The following is a 23,019-nucleotide window of genomic DNA, read 5'->3' as shown; positions in this document are numbered from 1 at the left end:
AGTAATTACAGTGAAAGCTTGATCTATCGTTTTCCAGGGGGATGGACGAAAATAAAACGATTTTGCGGGAAAACGATCGATGCGGTGTTTGGCTAGGTTGCCTATGTACCAGGAAACGGAGGATTTTGGTGCGTAATTATGATGTTCGTTAAAGGATTCAAACAAGATTTTAGCTAATTACAGGAATACTAGTACTCCATCAAGACACTTAGGTCATATTGTTGATTGGAATAATATCTCTTTCAAATATCCTTAAGGAACACGCCACCTCGCTAAAAAATGTTTGCTCTCCACTCGACATTTAACCTGCTATTATGGATTTTTCTCTGATGTAAAAATTCTCTAAATATTTTTTTCAAAATTTACTGTTAGAATCGGTTGACAAAATTTAAACATATTGATGAGTAAATTTTTCATGTCCACTGATTTTGTGTTATTGAATTTGAGCATAAATATCTTCACATAATTTAATGCATTAATTTAACAGAATTCTCTAATAACCATTTCTCAATAAAGGCAAACACTTCAAACTACCATTCTCCATGATAAAATAATACAAGGCATTATCCAATGAATCCAAACATCCAAACCATCCGCAGCCAATCTATAAAGGGAACAATGACAGTTGAGAGGTGAATAGCTCACGTACCGGGTGATGCATTGCACGCTGCCCTCGGATGACAATAATTGGTTTCGCCAGGAGCATCCATGGAACACAGAGAAGGGCTATAACCACCAGAAACCTTTCAAAGCCATGCTGTAAGTAAAAAAATTTCACATTTTACTCAAACGCACATCACAAAACATAATGACGATATCAAAATAAAAATGAATTAATGGATGAGAAATACAGGTTACATAATCAGAAAGTTAAAAAATTATTTCTCAACATTTTTTTTCCTTGTTAAATTCACATGAGCATAGTTGACCTATATGAGTAAATGTTTGCCACACAAAAAGGAGGAAATAAGTTCAATTCCAATGGCTCAGGACGGTCAGAAAAGGAATTCTTTATGCAGCATAACTTTATCATGAAACAAATTTGGTGTCATTTACTGCTAAGTTTTTATTGTAACTGCTCACAACGATGAGGTACAACCATTTTTAGATTTTTGAGGCTTATAGAAAATTATTTTCTAGGAATGAACGGCCAAACTTTTTTATATTCCTATATTTCAAGATCTCTTTTTGATGAGTGACAGATTATACTGTGATGTGTTTTCGCGAGATTTCTTCATGATTACCATGGTCACCAGTAGTAGTCACCATTATAGCTCCAAATTTGGGGTAGTTAGGTAGTACTTCACAAAAAGTATAAAAATGACCCAAAATTGATACAAAAAGTCTGTGTTAAGACCCAGTTTGTGATAGAGGCATTCATTAAAATTGTCAAATAAAACTTTTTCTGCAAGCAAATGGAAAATTTCAATGGTCTGATTGCTCTTCCAATGGCAGAGGAGAAGTCTGCAGATGTGGAAGATACATGTGCGGGTCATATCATTGAGGTGCATAGTTGTATTTTGAGGAGTAGGTCTGATTGTGGTGGACCATATTTCACAAACATACAGAAATAGGCTATAAAAAATCAGTGGTAGTCCCGGAGAGGGTAGAGCACAGCAGCAATGTTGAAAAATCGAGTTTGAATAGCGATGCGTTCCTTACAACACCCTGGAATAGCTAATGTAAAAACTAAATATTTGTTGAAAGAGGACGCAGCAGGTGGACATTTGATTCAACACGCCACCGTGTTCGGATGCAAGGTGTATGCTTTGAGAGTGCTACAGCAAAAGCTTAAAAGTTATACCCAGAATGCGTCCACTACAAAATATTCAGAGTGAACAAAGAGTCATATCTTGGAGGATTCTATTCAGCTTTGCGTACTTTGTGCAGAGAAAGCAGAACACATTATTGGTGTCGCACCAATAGTGATTGTCATCTCATTTGACAGGGAATTTTAGAATGATGTAATATGGCAGTGTTCACAATTTAGTGTTTTGATTCATGGTTTGAACTCATAGAGCAGAATTGGTAAAACGAAACTTATTTATGGTTTGAAATTCGAAATGTGTTACAATGATCATTAAACCTATCCAATTCCAAGCATAAGTCATTATAAAAGCAAAAAAAAAAGACCAAACAATCACGAACAAACCAAAATTATGCATAAAATCGCATAGTACCGCTTTCACAAAAATCAATTGCAACGTACATTCCTGTGTATAGGATTGCGCTGCTCAACCAAGATATGTGCCTCCTCGTGTATTTAAGTTGGGCTAACAGATTCCTTACATTAATTAGAAAACACCCGAGAAGTTAACAGCCAAGTTATTGAGTGGTTTCCCTGCAGAATAAAAAATTACTTTTCCAAGCCTGTCAAATGGATACTGAAAGTATCCCCAGATTACTTATAAAAAATGATTTCCATGGCAATCGCCCTAAAAGCTGCCAATTACTAAAAAAAAATTGATTTTAAAATGTTTCAGCTCAACATGATAGTGCTCACGTGTGCATGCCAAATCAAAGCTTTAGTTATGTAAAAATTGGTATTTTAAGATATTATTGGTAAATCAGTTTTTTTCTTAATAAATAGAAACAGTTTTATAAAAATCCAAAGTCATTATATACCAACCTGTCCACCATACATAGTGTCATCACAGCCATCAGGGGGAGCATTTGACTTAAATAGGACCATGTTGATAAATGTGATTAAGATGGAGGGAGCACAAGTCGGACCAGACTTGTAACCTAGAGGAAGGGAAAGAATAAGAGAATGTTTGAAAGCTTACATCACCGAAACAGTGTCTTAATTTATATTGGGTGAAACATAAATTATAAATTAAAATATTTGCGTCAACAATATATTTTCTACACCACCCACTAAGACGCATGACCGGGAGTTACAACTAATAAATACTGCCAAGCCACTTACCAAAGTCTGGTCCATAGTTCACCCACTTGGAAAACATTAATGTCACCATGTAGAAGAAAAGAAATACCATGAAAATGATCTGTGGGATGAATTCACAATAGATATTGATTTTCCTCTGGAAGTATCTGAAAGGGGATCAAGCATAAGTCAAAATAAAATGGAATACAGGAGCTGGTAAAATAAAACCTCAGCTTCTAATTCAAACAAAAATGGTACTACATAATGCCAATCCATCACACTAAACATCTACATCAACATACAACCATGCAAGCCACCTAAATACGCGAGTGGCAGGGGGTGTTAGGACACCAGCCATTCACATACAAATGGCAAATGCTCGTACAAAATTACGCCTAGTATTTATTAAAGTACAGCATGGTTCGGGGGAAAAAAAATTTCCACATCAATCCGTTTGGAAAAATATCTCTCATAATGTATAGCTTCTGTTGGACAATGAAATACAGTGCCTCCATAAACAGTTTAAATTTCTTGGTACAGTCATAAGATTTCCCTTGTAGCTAACTGCTAAATCAGAATGACTCTTTCAGAAACTTTATCTCCAATGAAGAATAAAATCTGGAAGGAATTTTTATTAAGTTCAGCAGGATCACAGTTGCATCCTTGCACCTCGTTACAGATTAAATTGCAATTCATTCACTCATAGTATTACAAACCTAAAGGCAGTTGCACAAGGTGAATGGCCTTGCCCAAGGTCATTCGAATGATCATGCCGATGAAATTCATGAGCACGGTTGTTTGGTGACCAAATAGCAAATGCCTTCTTTACTCAATCAGGGTTCCCACTCAATCTAAATTATAAAATTCACGGTTTTTTCCAGGTTTTCACTGTCTAAATGTCTTCAAATTCACGGTTTGCAGATAAACCATTTTAGGCAGAAATATTGATCACGTAACAATCATCGGCCGCACGTTAACTAAAAATTTGACAAACACGACAGATGCTGTGAATGCAAACGCAGCAATGAAAGTGCTCTCTCTCTCTCCTGACGTCACATATCGTTTGCAAAATTCAGCTCCGACTAAAGGTTGAGAGTGGGAAAATGGAGGGACCAGGGTGCCAGGGAAGTTAAGAAGGGTCTGGATTTTCGCAAGTGTTAATGAACACTTTGGTTACCAGTCTTCCGGCTTTGGTACAGGCTTAACACCAATGTGTCATCATGGCACACGGACCAATAATTGCGCTTCAAAAGACTATAAATCCGTGGCCATGTCTGTGAGTGACTGACCTTGAAATATGATCGAAATATCCATTTTTCTTTCAATCTACCTATTGTAGTTCTACCATCGTAAAATCAAGATTGAGAGATTTTTAAGGATTTATGACGAAATTCACGGCTTTTTCACGGTTTTTTCACAGTACACGAAATTCACGGCTTATTCACGGTTTCAAGGTTTTCACGGTTGAGTGGGAACCTTAAAACGGAATTTTCAGCACAGAAAAAATGAACCATAGTGACAGTACGTAATGATTCTAGTGATATTTCTGGCCATGTGACATCTGTTTTGCAAGTCATAGACAACGGAGTGGTTTGTTAACACAACAGCTAAATATAAATATCCATTACTTTTCAATTTGCTTTGACCAATGTAGTGAGACATAAAATGTGAAGTTATGTGAGGAGTTCAAATGGTTAGTAATGTAAAGCAAAATACCAATTGTTGCAACCACTACTGAGGCGTATTTAATACTATAGCAAAGTTATAACTTCTCTTTCCACTGAATACGGCTCCAAGATAGATCAGTGTGGAAAATGATACAGTTGAAACCTACATTTCAAACGGCTACCCTTTCCTATCACATTAAATAAATTTAAAAGCAAGTAAAAACATGAAAAGTATTGGTTCTCATACAAAAAAAATTTCTCTCATTTTTAAGTCCCTGCTTGGTTGGAAGTGGTAATGTCACTGATCCTTTTATTGCCCCCTCACTTTACTCCCCCACTTATTTATTAGCACAATGTTTGGTGAGATTATACTGAGCTAAATACATTACATTATGCACATGTAAGGATAAAAATGATTAATGGTAGAAGAATTAAACGGATGGAATTACTTACGTATGATTCCATAGACTGAGCAATACACCAAATATCATATGGATGACCCCCAAAATTATTGATATTTTCATTTTATATGAGTTAAGAAACACAATTTTGTTGTCAGCAACCTGAAAAAAATCACTCCATAAAATTATTTCAAGAAAATTATCTTACTTCACATATTACTAGAGTAAAATATCAATCTTAGAAACTTCACTAAATTGAAATGTTTTGGAAACGCCCTTTTGATATTGTGTGCATTCAGCTGCACTGCACAATCAACTTAGATTAGTGAGCAAGGGAGCAGTGAGTAGTGAGCAAGAGAAATCACAACACCCATCGCTCACCACTGTAATGAGCCAAGGAAACCTTTGCTCATCACCAAACGGGAGGAAGACAGCTGAGAGTCAAGCTGCGTGTTCATTTGCATAAGGTGCACTCTTAACAAGTGGCCAATACATCATGATCAAGTTTATCACTGAGCAAAGTGTAATTGAATGCGACCCCATTGAAAAACAGTAAGAAAAAGGTTTTCTTTAAATTTGAAATGGGTATCAATGATACACTGACTATACAAATGTTAATTAGGATTATCATAAAATTTGAAATCATTAGGATGAAACGACTTCAAGGTCATTACACATTTAACAGAAGACCTTGATTTCAACTCCATATTCAACTAGTATCCAACAACCTTAATGGGGCCTCATTCTAATTGACTCATCACCATGGGTCAATGATTTTTCCAAACAAAGTTTCGGCAAAAATAATTGATGCTTTTACTTATATAGGCTTTTTTTTAGTGTGCATTGATGATTATTTTCAATATTTTCCAAGATTTATAATGGTTTTCAGGACTTGACACATCACCTAAAAACTTAAAATAACAATGTGGCGATTAAAATTTGCATTCGTGAAAATCAAAAGAGCATATTTCATCAGCTAAACTTAATATGTACATCTTGAAGACCATAATAATAGGCTATACTCGGTTCTTAAGACTCACCTGCCAAACTGGATCCATACCAAAAGGATATGGATATCCAGCATATGCCGTTGAATTAGGATCCAGCTGCAGAAACTTGTTACCCATCAATGTCTTTTTATCATAATTGCTAGACCAGTATGATCCAAATATGTTTAACGATTTCGAAAATATGTCATTGTATATAAGGCCAGTATACATGGAGAAGAGCCCCATGAGGAAAATAATGTATCTGCCACCAAAGAAGATGTTCCAAATCTGCAAAAAAAAAGAAATATCAAACCATATAGCAGGAATGCTCGGCCCTTACACTAACAATACAAACATTGTATCGCAATCAGCATTAGCATAAATGTAATACTATTTCAACAGTCATTACACAATGAGACCACAGAAAATGAAATATGCAATTCTTCAAAACCGCTAGCTCATTCAAGGTATAGGAATAAATTCCAATACTTTCTTGCGAGCAAGAAATAAATGTTTAAAATATTCTTCCCGTCTAGTAAGAATTTAATTATCAATAGGGTATATATTCCTCCAAGAATACACTCTGTGCAGTGAATATGCCAAACATCTCTTTAACTAGGGCTGTGCAAAACACAAACTCCACAACTTCATATGCAAATATTGGGGTTGATGAAAGAATTACAAACAACTAGATAATAGAAAATTTTGAGGCCTACAAATACAAATGGCCTGCAAAACCTTTCAATACAAGTATCTTCAACTGCCATATTTCCCTGCATGAATGGCCCTTTTTTGGCAAAATTAACTTCAGAAACCTGAACATCGTTATCAGCATATACATTACTGACTAATACACAATCAGGTCCAACACAATTTTCAGTTTGAATAAAGAGACAAAATTTTATCATGTTTACCCTAAATCCCATCAATTTCAACAAGGCGGTACAACATATACCAACCACCCATTTTGCACTGAAGTCAAAGCTCCCGATTTTGCTTGACAAGGTCTTCTACCAACCACGTGTTTTTGAAAGTTTATGAGCTACTCTGAATAATAAAATTGTATCATTGGGATTGCTTAATTTAAAAAGCATTTCTTTTCAAAGCAATATCAACCACAAGTTCCATTACATTTACAATGACGGCATAAAACTTTAATCTCTTACTTCCAGGACAAAGTTATGGCAAAAACTGTCCAACAGCTCACTTAAAGGAGAAGGATGGAGAATTGGTGCTTCTCAAATGTGGTCATGGAAATAGATAATGGGATGGAGTTGAATGAACAAGAAATGAAATGAAGAGGTTCTGGAAGGTGTGAGAAAGACCAGAAAATTGCAGTGTGTGATTTTACACACAGAGAAGAACCAGATCAGATTCTCCTGATAATGTGAGGAAATATTGAAGTCAGGACACAGGTGTTTAGCGAATGGGCTGAAAAGAAGAAGACATGGATTTGTCGGCAAGCTGATTAATCTTTCAGTCCATAGTCATCCCTATTACCTTCCTCCTACCTCAAAATTCTTTACTTAATTAAGCATGAAAAGCTTTAGGCATCTTAGCATCACGCTGACAAGGAATATGCTACACTGAGATACTAGGGCAGAAGCTTCCCAAATTACAGCCAGTGTCCTCATTGGGAGTGGGAGCCAGAAGACCACGACAAAACAACCAAATCAGGACATAGGAAACTCTCATTGCACCACACCCTTCAATCTAGAGGGTGGAATAGATGGACAAGGATTTTCCTCCTCAAGACAGCCCGCTCGGTCAACTTAAAGTGACCTTTTCAAGCACATTAATTTTGCCCACGAGAACACGCCCACATTTTGTCGGCTTCCTGGCTCAGTCATTGCAGGATGACCAACAACAAGGGCCAGTTACAAACCCGTGACCACACAAACTGTTTGTCGTCCCCTCCCCCTCACTTCCCAGGTGAGCATAGCAAAGCTAAAAGAGTCCCATTCCACAACCCACAAATAGTTCCCAGTGATCCTACGACAATAAGGGGGCAATTGAGGCGATAGGCTTTGGAGAGGACACATCATGCAAAGGTATGCCAAAGACCTGCCATATGGGCCAAATGATGGTGATAATATATTCAGCTCACCTCACTGTCAGACTTTTTGGCAGCAAGTGGCTTCTCACGCATCACCATCCATCCTCCAAAGAGGGCCATGATGAGCCCGTGCCCAAGATCACCAAACATGACAGCAAACAGAAATGGGAAAGTGATGATGGTGTAAGGTGCTGAAAAGAGAAATCAATTAGTATCCTTTTCAAAATCACTCATCATTGAATAAAAATCACCCAAAATAACAACACAATAAAGGCTATTACTTTAAAACCTACCACTTCAGCTAATAACATCAATTTACAAATTACTTTCCCTGTCTCCATCATACATATGGGTCATTCCACAGAATTTAAATCAATGTTTCACCATTAGGGTCTCAGATTCAATCAAAATTTCTGTGTAGGTGAGCATTTACCTCTAACTAAATACAGTGGAACTTGGTTAGTACGTTCCTCCTTAGTACGTTTTCCTCCTTAGTACGGCGATTTCCCTCGGTCCCGGTACCATCCGAACAAAATACAGGTAAAAGAATTTGGTTAGTACGTTTGAAAAAATTGCGCTTTCCTGGTTAGTACGCTCAATTGCTTACCGTGACGCAACCCGCAATTCGTTCTCTAGTGTCTTCTTAAGGGTCGCAAACGTCTGAATTCATGATTTAATTTATTATTATTAGCCATTAACATTCTTCCATTCATTCCACATCTCTTTCTTCTACCGTAATTTATCCAAATGCATTTCTGAATTCTTGTGACGTGATGAAAAATAAAATGCGCCCATTTTTTGGGAATGTCTGACTACGAAAAACTACAGCCAATAAGAAGCCCCAATTTTCCCCACCCCGAGCTCCTCACCTTCTGTTGCCTTTGGAGCGCTTGGGAGTGCCCACTGCTGCGCACAAAGTTCGTGAGTGGGCAATTGTTGCTATTGCACGAGTTATCATGATGAAGAAATGAGTCTTAACGGTATTAGACAATTCCCACATTATCTAAATCAGTACTGCTCCATAAACTCGACGTCGTGCGTATTTACTTGACTACTGTTGCGGGAGCAGACGGTCCTCTGGATCTCCACGCGAAGCTTAGCTTAAAAATACTTGATCTCGGAACGAAAGCAGACGACATTAGACAAATTTTGAAAGTAAATTTCAACTGTCTAATATAAAATTTTCTTGTTATTACGTCGTAATCTAATAATCTTGCGTGTCATCAGTCGATATATCGATCGATTTTACAATCGAAATGGTATCATTCCAGAAGCGAATGTCTACGGCTGTTGCCGTAATTTGAAAGTCAATATAATTTTGCCCAATTTTTATGATGTTTAAAAAACCAGTTGACTTACTCCGGGTTGTTGTTATATTCTCCGAGTACGCTGTGAGAAAGAAAAATGACTTGTCTTCGCTTGTCTGAGCTTCACTCGTCCTCGTTCTGTAAATATATATAGGATAAATCACGGGAGATAGACGCCGTAATCATGGAATCGTCTTCGGAAATATATAAAAAATTGCGATTTTTATTCACATGGTATTGTTTTTCAATGTAGCGCTCATTTTCTTGATTTTAAATGTGAAAAGAGTTCAGGAAGGCGATCCTATGAGAACTACCGATAGTAATTGTAATTATGACGACTTTTTCACTGATTGCAATAACCCCGACTGCTATTATTTACTTTCCTCGTTAGTACGTTTTCCTGGTTAGTACGTTCATTTTTCGTGGTCCCTTCAGAAACGTACTAACCAAGTTCCACTGTATCTGCTGAATGTTCTGCAGCTTCAATGGTATACTTTCAAAGTCATCAATTTTGCTCCTAATAATGCTAAAAAAAGTGCTTTCCATCAATAAAATGCAAGAGCTAAACTGAAGATTTAGTTTTAAAAACAGCTTTTGTCTGAGCATCATAAGTTGGTATTAAGGAGTTAAGCAGTCAGCCAATCAGTGAAAGCATTTGATGCTGGTCAGATGAGAGGGACGAGGAACCTTGTTAAGTAAGTATGTATGGCAGCTTTTGTTTGCATCAGGTTGTGGTGTCAAAATTACATAGTTTCCCTTACTTTATTGATGAATCACTTGTTTCGTAAAACATGCCATTTTTAAATTTACAATCGCATTGAGAAGCATCTTTGCATATTTACGTCACCTTGCCAGACTGCTAAAGTGCTGTGATGTATTTAAGCGTATTTAATACAGATGGCTGAATTTCAGTTTGCATTACTGACTACATCAACAGGTACCTCCCTTGAACTTTCCATTCTATTCAGGTTTTTTCACCGCGTTTGTTGTATTTTAAAGACAACAGTTTTGCCGGCGTTACAGTCAGCGTCTTCAGGTCGAAGGTAAAATTTTTGGAAAATTTTTCCGCCTTTTATAGGCATAAAATTTTCCGCCTTATATAGGCGGCGGCGGCTGCTGATCTGCTGCTGCTCTCTCATTGGCCGGTTGTCCATCTCTCATTGTTGGTGGTCGGAGAATCCTCTTCCATGAAGTATGCAAGCTGTAGCCTTGATCTCTGTTGAAATTTGTGGGCGTTTTCGCTATCTCAATAGCTTGTCTGATCAAGCGAGGGAAGTATTTATTCTCTTTAGCTATTATCCTGGCGTCTTCAAAGAGGATGTTATGCCCAGGTTCACTCCAAGCATGCTCTGATATGGCTGAGAGTTGGTGCTGCTTGTTTTTGGTAGCCCTCCGATGTTCCTGCAATCGGACTTTCATTGATCTGCAGGTCTCACCAATGTAATATTTACCACATGAACAAGGCACTCGATATATTCCCTCATAAAGGTCCATTGGGAGTTTGTCCTTCGCTCCGGATAGCATGTCTGATATCTTTGTCACGCAATTGAAACGTGTTATTACCTTGTGTTTTCTGAGCATTCTGGCAATCTTTTTTGATGTGCCCGCCACAAAGGGAATTGTGGCATATGCTTCCGGCTCCGGCCGGCTCTCTTCCTCAGAGGTCCTTTTTGGGGCTGCGTCTTTGTTCTCCTGCTCCACAAATCTTCTATTCAACATGCTACTGCTGTAGCCATTCCTTACCGGCACTTCAATGAGATGCTTCTTCTCCGCAGATAGTGACTCGGTGTCTGAGATGGCATAGGCACGATGTATTAGTGTTGCCACCAAGGAGATTTTTTGCACTGGGTGGTGGTGCGAAGAAGCGTTCAGATAGCAGTCAGTATGCATTTTCTTTCTGTGAACGGCATGTCCTAGGAGCCCATTTCTTTTCCTTTTTACCAAAACATCCAGGAAGGAAAGTTGACCATCATGTTACATTTCCATGGTGAATTTGATTGCGTGGTGCAGCGAGTTGAGATGCTGTAGGAATTTCTGCAATTCTTCGGTGCCATAGGGCCAAATGATGAACGTGTCGTCAACGTATCTCAGCCAGAGCGATGGTTTCTTTTCGTACGACGCAATGGCCTTTTCTTCGAAATCCTCCATGAAAAGGTTCGCTACAACTGGAGATAGTGGAGACCCCATAGCTGCCCCCTCTGTTTGTTCATAAAATTCTCCATTCCATAAGAAACCTTTAGATCCATTTTACCTTCAACCTGAAGACGCTGACTGTAACGCCAGCGAAACTGTTGTCTTTAAAATACAACAAACGCGGTGAAAAAACCCGAATAGAATGGAAAGTTCATCTAACCAATGCCGCGAAAATCTTCGAACCTACAAGTACCTCCCTTATTTCATTTTGGTTACCCTTATTGATCATTGATTACACTTTTCTGCAAAAAAATAGTTCAAAAAATGCCTGGCTACTATTTAGGGTGTATCTTGCTAATTTTGTGTCGCTGAATCCGAAAATGACCTCCATCTTTTTTTATCACCCTCCATTTTTACGCAACCCCTAAATTAGGGAAAACAACCCCTTATCTAAACTTATCGCTTTTCAAGGGACTTTTACTAATGTTATTTGCCTCTGATTGAAAAAAATTGACGTTTTAAGGCTATCAGGGTCAAGAGAGAGACAAACTTCACTGGGGTTGAAAAGATTTAGGGGTAAAAATTTCAAAGGGGGGTAAAGTGTATTAGTGATGAAAAATCTTCCGCACAGGAAAAATTTAACTTGTAGTACTTAGAGACATATTTGTTTTAAAGAGCTCTATGGTGATCAAGGAAAATCCATGTAGAAAATTGGGGCCAAATTTATTTGTGCCATACATAAGCAATAGAGAAATTGAAGAAACAAATAATGCTTCCTAGCAGTGCTCAGGGTGTCACTTCAAATAACTCTGGAACTATGTCATCAATAACTACTTTTCCTAATGATCGAATGGATAAATTCAATTTTCTCCATTTTATTCTTAAATCAGTATGATTGCAAATTTGAATATCACCTTTTCATGAAGTACATAGTCAAAGGAAATACATGAGCATCCAAAATAGTCATATTTATTCATTTTTGCACCAACAGCTAATGATTTGAAGAAGTTTATGAGGCCCCCACCTTTCCTATACAGTTTACAAACTGAGAAATTCCTCATTGGCATACCTCAGGCAATACTTACTTGGGTTTACTTCCCGGTAATTAGAGACTCCGTAGGCATCAATCAGATTCTGAAAAGCACTGGTGAATTTATTGGTGCGATTGTATGTTGGAGGGTCTTCATAAGAATCCATTCGGTTCAGAATAGGTGGCACAGAGCTACCACTCCTCTCCTGAAATATAACAAGTCAACAATGAACACCAGGCAGCAAATAATAGCACATCCATCCAATGGTAATTCCCCACATTCAGAGTATGCTTCCCATAATTATGCACCAATGAATCTTTTAGCTTAATGACCATAAATTATTTCTTACTTGAATACTGTGTGGAGAAAAACTCACTCCAGCCACAGTACTCTCATTACACTGCATTAGGATTTCAGTGGAGCATTTACAAAGAGAAATGAGAGACAATTTTTTATATTATAGGAATAGAATTGTGGCCTCTCATTCAACCCCCCCCCCCTCCAATCACTTCTCTCGAAATTACTCACCGTTCCTCTCCTGAGTGCCAACTGGATGGTCTCAAGGTCAAGCACGGGCACCCAGCATTCAGCAATTAGACACTTCTGAGTCACATCCAAATTGAACAGGTTCAGCGTGTGGTAGATGGCTTTGATCTTCCGCACCTTGACAAACCAATTCTTTATATTTTTTGCAGCTGCCACCAGAACCCGATGCCGGTGGTCCTGTGTCTGGCCAAGGACCTATCACGGCAAAATGAAAATAATGTAAGACAAAGAGGCCAAGCTGGAATGAATGACAAAATGGCTAACTACTGCCTCATCATTTATATCAATTAAACTTCTACAGCATGAAACTCACTACACTGAGTAATTCTAGTGCGGATTGGACCAATTGAAAAATCATAGAGAAATAATCCATCTAAAATGGGTGCCCTATAACGAGTTCACTGCTCTGTGGGCATCATCTGGGATGTATAACATTCAGAATACACCCAAACTTTACTGAAGAATATCAGATGAACTTCACCAAGGCAAGGGACTACTGTTGCTGGCAATGAATCCTAATTATCTTCACTTCAAGTTATTGATATCATTGCCCAATATAAGTCTCATTTCCTTTCCAAGCTAGACGAAGATGAGAAAGATATCACACCTGTGTGTCAAGCACGTTACAGTGCTGTTACCCACACTACTACGTGAGGTTTCTGTGGTGATTAGTAATGCTTAAAGAGACATTCAGGCCTTCTTCCATGGACTATTACAAATACTGTATGGCAAACCCTTATCACCGCCGCAACCCAGGACTTATAAGCTGGCTTACCAAGCTCTGATATCTAATGATAGCCCGTTATGGTTACACACTGCCCCAAGGCAGCACCACACGACAGTGCAAGCCCCTAGGCAGAGCTCAATTGACTTCTACATTCAAGGAGGCTGAGAATATTTTATGTATTAGCCTGCTCAGAGTGAATTCTGAGGGAAGAAGGATTTGATACTTTCCTGGGGACTAATGGTGGAGCCATGAAATATACCCATGACTGTGACCAATTTGTATAAGAAGCCATATTTTTGAGTCACTTTTCAACCACAACACGCCTGAACACTGATTACTGATAGGCAATAGTTCTGATAGCAATTCTAGGTTACCAACATTAACCAGCTAAGCAATTTAAAAGCTGTACCATAGCATTCAATCAACTTGTTTCCTAAAGGGAGGCTAACAACAAGCTAGGTTGCAGTCCAATTCTTTGCAAATCACTGATCTTGATTGAAAAAACAAAAAAAAACTTATAGGACAAGTGATGTGCGATAACTGACAGAAAGAATGAAGAGTATTCTTTAAGCATTCCCGTTATTTTTTTGGTAAAAAATTGTAATTTTAATACACTTACTGATCGATTATTAGTCGATAGCAGAGTGTAAATAAATAGGTTTCCATCTTTTCGAGCCTTTGTAACTGACGATTGAGGCATTTTTCCTCGTCTATATTTATAATGATTAAACCTATTCATTTTTTTAACAAACATTCTAATATTGTTGCATTTACTTCTGGATAAATAATCAAAATTTCCTTCTTTTGATAACTGGAAAAAGACACTATGTTCAATGGAAATCGACTATGAGTCCATACTGTAAAGAGTGATTTTCAGTGGCATAGTGAGGGCGGGATCCAGGGGTCCAGACCCCCCCAAAATATAAAATCACACTTACTTTGTATCACAAAAGAAAACAAAATATTGAAAAATCCTGAATTTACAAAAGATGTCTTCAAAAAATGAAGTTTTTTTCGATTATGAAGAGTGCTAAAATTAGTTTAAAACCCTCTACTTAGTACCCCGTTTTTCAAAATTTCCCCCACTGGTTTTGGACCCACCCCGCACAAAATTCCTGGCTACACCACTGGTGATTTTCCAAGAATCTTTGGCACTCATTATCACAGACTTCTACCATACTAGTTAAAAAGGTGACGTACCACTATGTTCCAGGTTTCCAGACAGCTGGAATGTATTCTGTATGAACAATGCTTGTAACTAATTCCAGCTATACGTATGTCACCACATACCACAAACATACCTACTCAATCAGTAGTACAACTTATTTCACAGTCCGTACTGATGTCACTGACAACAGGTCACCATTCATGTGCATACAACTATTATAAATCCTGAGTACTCTAATATTACCACGAGCCAACGTCAGCAATTTTTAACCCTTTCGAGACGGTGGAGTTTTCGTCTTAGCATGACTGCTGTACTGAGCTGCAAGAGACTCTTCTTTCCCCTGGTATGGAGTATTTATGCGAGACATTCGTTTAGAAGGGTCTCGCAGATAATCACAAGCTCTCAGCTCCAACCTTTTTCGACCCCTCCCAGCGGGGACTCCGCATTATCTCGAACTCCAAGAGTAGTTGTGCTTCCTCCTTTCCGGGTTTACGACCCTACCTGCGGCATTGGTTCTCAGTCAACTTATGGAATGCTTATATGTATTGGGCACATGGATAATTGTTGCTTGCACGTAAATTGCAGACTTCGAATTGAATTCCACTTTTTTTTCTGAGCATTTTCAAATTTTAAACCAAGTTCTCAATTCTAAACGAAGGTTAATATTAACCCATTCAATGCAGCAACAATTTTCATGTTGATGTTTATACAGAATTCAAGATATAAGTTAATATTTATGGTAGAATTTCGTTTAAAAATTGTAAACGCTGCTCAAAAGCCAAAGAATTCAATTCTTAGTTTATATTTCTTGAGAAAATAAGAAATATTTATTTCGAAACCTGACTGGATAAACAATTGTATGACCACGGTCCCTTACCACTAAGAGGGGTAAATAAGATGAGGGGTCTGGGTACCTGCTCCCAAATTTCAAGGGTAAAGCCGAAACCCCACAGTGTTGGGTCCTGAAACAAAGACGTCTTACACCCCAGACCGTCATAAAAGGAGGAGAGCTAGGAAACGTATATATTTGGCATTCATTTATTTGCGTTAGAAAACCTCCGTGGAAAATATACGGCTTTTGTCTCCTGGGTCAAGAAACTTCCGAACGTATATTTTCGTCTTTGGTAGGGAAAAGGTTAAAATTCTTGATCTCAAAAATGGTTCTCCATAGAGCTTCAAATTTTAATAAGCATAATTGTAAAGTGTAACACATTAACTGATAAAAATTTCAAAGCTCTCCAGTGCAAGAATAAAAATGCTATGGAGGGGTAATGGCAAAGTGAAAGTTTTCCTGTAAGATACACGCAACATGGTTAGGATAGAACTCAGCCCAATGCAGTTACTTGCATTCCTTGAAAAGAAACATAAAGCAAACGACAATCATACGGAATGAATGAGATTGAAATGGCTACTAACTGTATTCAGATCCTCAATTCTAGTCATGACACCCATGGCCATCTCTCTTCGATCGGCTGGGGCTTCAGGACACGGATACAGAGTTGCTCGAAAACCTTCACAGATCTTCTTGACACGCGTCTTAAGTTGGTCTCCTTGGAAAAAAATTATAAACACAGACTTCGACACTTGGTCTCCCTGAAACAGAAAATAAAAGATGTCTCATAGTATCACGCATGAAATTTATCAATCAATCTTCTATACATGTCCTTTCTTAATTCCATACCAGTCTATTGAAGTTGCATCAACAACTTCGGTGGCCAAATATTTTTTTAAAACTGAAAGTAATAATTTTTTATGGTAGTGACTTTTCAGCTACAGTTCTAGCCTGTGGCTATGCAGCATGACAAATGAAAATTTTCTCCTGAATACTAGAAAGCCATTACCGTCATTTTGACTGCAGTAGAGATTTGATAAGGCTTACCTTCATTCTCTTTAGGATAATGGTACACATGCCCTTAGGTGACTTTTCTCTACTTGATGAAATAATTATCTTAATATGACCTGATCAGAACAGGCCAACTAGCTTCCTTAAAAATCAGTTGTACCTAGAATAATTGAACAGGCATTTTTACCTCAGGTTCAACATTTAAAGGTTGATTGCTTTGCTTTTGGATTCATTCAACTTTTACCGTAAGTATAGTCCTGGACAGAACAATTTTACCACACAAGAGCCAAGTCCAGAATTGATGCCTACTTGGCAATGTTGCTTAAACACACCGCCACTTCAAATACACCACGAGAGGACCATCTACCCAGCCAGTCAAAAAGAGTTTAGAAACCCATCGATGACAAAGTTTTTACTTGCAACTGCTATGACAGGGTGCAAGTCGAAACTCTCAGCCCCTGGGCGAGTGAGAATTCTTCATGCGGCTGAGTATTCCAGTTCTATAAAGCTATCCTTCCATAAAGAATTAGTATTTTAGAGCGCATTCCTGGGTAAAATATGCCAGAATAAAAAAACTATTTTTGTGTAACTGCTAGATGAGTCATGTTCCATATTTTCAAATCTGTAATTGCCATGAATAGCTTGGATCTATGACAAATAAGTCTCATCTTAGGCAGAGGAGACAGAAGTGGAAAAATTACTTCATTCAATTATTCACCATGGAGGTGATGTTTTTTAAGGTAGTTCCTTGTTCACACGTTATTTTTTCCGCTATAATTTGGTTATTTAAAAATAATGACAACATGTGCCCCAAGGGCACACAGATCTTGAGTAATTCTTACTAACCTTAATCTCTGAAAATTGATTATAAATAATAAAAAAACAACTAACCACCAATGACAAAACTTATTCATGTAAATGTAACTACAAGATCTACAAGTAAGAAATAAGTTACAAGCCAATTTCAACAATTTTTACGCCAGGCTCTTCAGTATAACCGATAACTACCTTATAACATTTGAATATTCCTTTTGAAATATGCTAACAGTTATTTAGATGTTCTAATGCCATTAAAGAGTTAGGTTGCTCCAAAATTATTAGTGATCAAAAGTCTTCAAAGTGATCAAAACTAAAATCTATTTCCATGTTTTCACAGTTCTCCAGTTCTCTGGGTAGCCAACTGATGTTTGAGGAAAATACTGTCAATACTTTTTGTTAAAAAGAAATTCAAAAATACATCTGTTCAAAATACTAAATCTTAATTTATTCTAAATTCCTAGAGGCAGACTGATATTAGCCTGTTGAGATATCCTCTCATCAAACCAACCACAAATTAATTTTTATAGCAATGTTGTGAAAGACATGGTGTACCCTATGATTTATGATATTTTAGTACCACTCTTTGGCACCAAGTAGTATTCAATGAATGCTTACGGTTGCAGGATCCTCTAAGGGGGTTTCAATCTCTGCCTGACGAAGGAACACATTGCCTCGGCAGGCCCGCCACAGCATCCTCTCAAAGGCTGGTATCCGCTCCCTCAGGATCACCCCAGCCACGAAGCTGCAAGGGCGGATGTCGAGGGGAAGCAGGAGAAGTATTAGGACCAAGGGGTAATGCAAGGGTTTAATATAGGAACAATACTTATGGAACTATACACATGCAAAGGAACAACAGCTAATGATTGGAAGTTTCTTGGTGGCCAAATCAACCAAGAGAGTAGGCTCCACAATACACTATATCAATTTATTCCCCCAAGTTAAACCACTTTTGAATAATAACTCCAAGAAGTTCACTTTCATTCCCCAGTATGTTAAAGGAGCTGAAAGATTTTAAAGCATGATGTGAAAATCTTGAAAATCAAATTCGTCACTTACACTCGCATAAATTTTCTCCCACTGACAATGGCCGGGATAAAATATACAGTATGATAATAAGATGATCCTAAAAAAATTAGCCTTCTCAACTAATCAAAGCCATGAGGGTGACATGTATTGGAATTCTGAGTCTCTATGTCCCTTCAAAAGATATGTAAATGAAAAAAATCCAAAAGGAAACATGCTCTGGAGAAGGATGAGTTTCTATCAAACAAAAATTATTACACGTTCATTCATTTATTTGCTCAGCTCATATTGTTCTGATTAAATATAAGTCTAACAACACAAGTGCCATGAAAATCTTTATGAGAGCTGCCACATGCAGAGACAGCTCGTGCACCATGGTACTGAATTCACTTACAAAAGCATCACATTTTTCCAAAAACTACAGAGAAAAAAAGGAGTATGCAGATCATATGAAACTCCAGAAGGTCGTACTTTTATACATGCTATGTCAAAATTGCATCATGAGTCATATCTTATGAGTGATGCACTGCGCTTATAAAAAAGTCACAGAACAGAATTTCTAGTACATATTTTTATTTTACAATTTGAAAAAAACATCAGGAACAAAACAGATTACATTTACTTTTAAAAATGTCTCCATCCAGTTAATAAGTGATTGATATGCATGCATGATTTCAGAAGATCAAAATATGTAATTTAATTCAAAACACAAGGGCATTAATTGCACTAAATAAAATTTCATAGAAACAAAAAAAAAAGAAGAAAACAAACTATTCTAGATTTTCAAGTAAGAAATTACCTTAGCATTCTAAACAAATGAAAATCAACATGACAAATAATACCCAAAAGATATTTAGCCTAATCAAATTACTTGTCAAAATTTTTGGAATAAAATTTGTGCGCTTACAAGGTACTTTACAGGTCTTCACCTACAGCCTGAAAGAATACTCAGAGCAATGTATCCAAATTTGGCAATTGCTCCATTAAGGAGATGCTAAATATAATTTTAAGGCATTTTGATTCAATACAGCAAATAAAGGAAATCACACTACATCAGTATTATAACATATTAAGGGGCCAGGAGTACAGTACATGAAATAAATAGGAGTAAGCACAATAGAAATTTCAACCAATTGAACCATACTGAGAGCGATTCTCAAGCCTTTCAGATTAATTGGGCATCATTTTTACTATTATGTATAACCTTGATGATAAATCTGCCATATAATGAGCTCAAATTGTGAAGTCCAGCACAACAAGAGTACAAGGGACACAATCAACGATGTACCTGAATGGAGCAACGGTAATTAAAGAAAAACAGCGATAGCGATCAGCAACCAGCACATGCTCATACATTCCCCCTCATAAAATACAGCCAAGTGCTAAATCAACGGAAATTGTAATTCTGCTCAAAGCCATAACACTTTTTGAGTAGAGAGGATTGTAGGACCAAAACTTTCCAAGAGAAATACAGGCATTTTAATAATACAGAGATGGACAAAGAAGTGAGAAGTATAGAGGAGAGGGCAGCTGCCCTCTGTGAATAATGAGGTGTTTGCTGCGTTGCAGAGCTGTGCATATATGCATGTACATACCCCAGCTGCACAGGGCCAGCAGTTGTCTGCCGGGCCATCGCATCCTCGCTGATGAGCGCCCTCGTCATTGACTCTGTGGGGTTCACTCCCCCCTCGTGCTAACCACACACAAACGGAACAGACCACAAATTAGAACTCACTCATCCAACCACTCACCAAATAAAACAAAGAGCCCTCACCACAGAAAAAAATAATAAAATGAAAACTGGCTAAGACTATTGCAATTCCTCGTAAATGTGGTCATAGAAAAGAGTTGTCAAAGGTAGAAAAAATTTCCCAAAAAATCATGGCGATGAATTGAAGTTTATCAACAAGTATAAAAAGAATCTTCCAAGAAGAGTTTTTCTAGAATCTTCAGGAATGGAGAATTTCATTTGAGTGAAATGTTTCTAAGAACAAATGCTTCCTAAGTGATCTATATTTTTAACAAACAAATAGTTTCCGTAGGCAGCACACAATAATGTCGCCCTCAAAGAGCATAGTCATCTTCGTCACAGTCAGAGCATAGTGAAGTCTACATCAATCACAAGGTGAAATTTAAGGTTTTCCTGTGATTTCCTATACGTTTTCGCGTTAAATTTCAAATGACATTCAATCCATATCTTTTTAACATTATGGAGTCATGAGTACATTTGACTTCATGGACCAAAAACATGGGTGGGTTATTATGGATGACTGGATCAAGTGTTATCCATTTTGCATATTTGAACATGGATGCCGTCTGCGAGAGTATAATGAGGCGGGTAGGAATGGAAGAGGAGGGGAAGGGCACATTGCCATGCAATTCCTTCTCTACTGTAACTGTACTAATGAAGTTTCAAATAAATCATTCAAAGCATACGAACACCTTAAATAATATTTCATAATTTCTCGCATAGTTCTATTCTTAGAGTACAGTGAGTCCTCGTTCTACGTCACCCCGTTTAACGTCATTTCGCGATAACGTCACGAAAATTTTGAGACCGTCATTCGTTTATCGCACCTTTGCTTCGAGATAACGTCAGGTCTGGTCAGGTCTTTTAAATTTCGCACGAGAAAAAATGCGAAGCGGCGGGCGTTGCAGGTTGTTCATTTTGTGGGCGGTAATACAGTCAGTCTAAACGAAGTGTAAAACGGTGTGTTTATTGTCAATTTCAATTACGTTTATAGCAAATTTTCTGCAAAATGAATTCTTAGGTAGGTGCGCAAATGTTAAGTGCGTAAATGTCAAGTAAAGTTTTAGCAACTTTTACTTGACATAACGGTTTTCTGGAACCTGAAAAGTGATTTCTAGGAATTTTTCCGGGTAGAACTCGGAGTATTTGTCGTCACTTTTTCGCCGTGTACTCAATAATCTTGGTTCCTGTAACTGCGACGATGTTTCAGCGATGATGATGCCCAGGCGATGATGCCCAGGTGACCACCATAGCGAAGCCGAAAAAACAAACGCGGGAAGATACAAAAATGGAGAAGGATGTACGTCGCTGCTGGTATTGCCGTCAATGAAGACAGGGACTCGTGTTTATGCCATAGTTTGGCATTCCCATCGTAAGAAATGGCCCAAATATGATACGCTAAAATTTTTTCGCGTAGGAATTGTGAGGTCTAGGAGCCGATATTCACTTTTTACATTGTTTCTTATGGGACATTGTGCTTCGATTAACGTCATTTCGTTTAACGTCACATTTTTCAGGAACGGTAAGTGACGTTAAACGAGGACTCACTGTAGTAGTTTTCAAATAGCATTTGAAGGTACAGGGGTGAATTAAGAGTATCACCCACGACATTAGTGAAAACAGAAAGGAATTCCCTATTTGAGAGTAAAATTCTCAATGCAAGGAATGAAATTCTGACAATTGAATTTCATGGCATCAATATTTTAAATTGAAGGATGACTATTTACTACATATTACTTAAAGGACAAAAGAATGTAGCCAATGTAAAGATATAACCATCACTATCTTGGATGATGAAAAGTCAATCTCAAATATGATGCACAAGGTGAAGGCATTGAAAACGGATGGCAAATACTTCATATTAACTAAATATTTCAGTCCATAAACATATCTTCATGTATGTTTCACATGAAGTATTTGAAACACATCAAACATATCACACCACACCAGAGCTTAGATTTTATCATTGGTCACCGCAGGAAATTTAAAAAAAAATCACAATTCATATTAAGCAAAATACTTTCAGCACTAAAGGGAAGTGAGTTAATTATACCTTGAACAAAAGCACCCTCACAATCCAAGTAAAAGAGCCTTCACAATCAAACCTCTTGATCCAGAATTTTGCACTAGCAGAAGTGACAGTTTAAATTTAGCTGTTACGTAACACACGATGAAAAACAATGCTAAGTTATTATATTAGAAGATACGAATGTAAGTTTTGTTATTTTACTCAAAAATCATTGACTATAATATTGTGATAGATTTAAAAAATGATAATGGTATCATTACAACAATAATGATTTTAATAATGGTGTATACTCAAGCTGTCATATCAGCATGAGGTACTTTTTGCCGGTGAAAAAAAAAGTCGACTAAAGCCTGCAGCACTCAATAGAGTCAGAAAAAAGTAGCTCTAACTCAATTTCACTCCAATTTTGTGCTTATCACTAACACAGAATACACGTTTCCATACAAAAAGGGAACTAAAATAGTTATCGATGCTCCAAAATATGATACTTCAAACCCTTATTAGAGGTATTAAAATGAAGTTAAAATAGAAAATATTTCATCTTTTAAAATATACAAAATTCCAGTGGTCAGTTCACATTAGGTCACAGGCAGGATATAATATGTATACCTCAACACCACTTGTGCAACCACAGCGTACCAGA

The 23,019-nt window shown here is 37.5% G+C and overlaps 1 protein-coding gene across 3 annotated transcripts in view; it reads right to left on the bottom strand.

Moving 5' to 3' along the window:
- The window catches only part of LOC124155741 (V-type proton ATPase 116 kDa subunit a1), a 51,639-nt gene that overhangs the window by 4,735 nt on the left and 23,885 nt on the right, over positions 1-23,019 (bottom strand). For 2 of the 3 annotated variants that reach the window (XM_046529812.1, XM_046529832.1), the window contains exons 5-14: positions 18,190-18,316; positions 16,329-16,505; positions 13,000-13,212; positions 12,526-12,676; positions 8,052-8,191; positions 5,996-6,232; positions 5,008-5,117; positions 2,930-3,054; positions 2,630-2,745; positions 650-757 (exon numbers count right to left, since the gene is read on the bottom strand). In XM_046529812.1, coding sequence (XP_046385768.1) covers positions 650-757; positions 2,630-2,745; positions 2,930-3,054; positions 5,008-5,117; positions 5,996-6,232; positions 8,052-8,191; positions 12,526-12,676; positions 13,000-13,212; positions 16,329-16,505; positions 18,190-18,316 — 1,504 coding nt within the window. Of the gene's footprint in view, positions 1-649; positions 758-2,629; positions 2,746-2,929; positions 3,055-5,007; positions 5,118-5,995; positions 6,233-8,051; positions 8,192-12,525; positions 12,677-12,999; positions 13,213-16,328; positions 16,506-18,189; positions 18,317-20,192; positions 20,291-23,019 lie in introns of all 3 variants that reach the window. The other variant, XM_046529822.1, reaches the window with a different exon arrangement.

This window comes from Ischnura elegans, chromosome 1 (assembly GCF_921293095.1).
Source record: "Ischnura elegans chromosome 1, ioIscEleg1.1, whole genome shotgun sequence".
Lineage (NCBI taxonomy): Eukaryota > Metazoa > Arthropoda > Insecta > Odonata > Coenagrionidae > Ischnura > Ischnura elegans.
The sequence above is the reverse complement of the archived record's forward strand: the minus strand, read 5'-3'. Positions and strand labels throughout refer to the sequence as shown.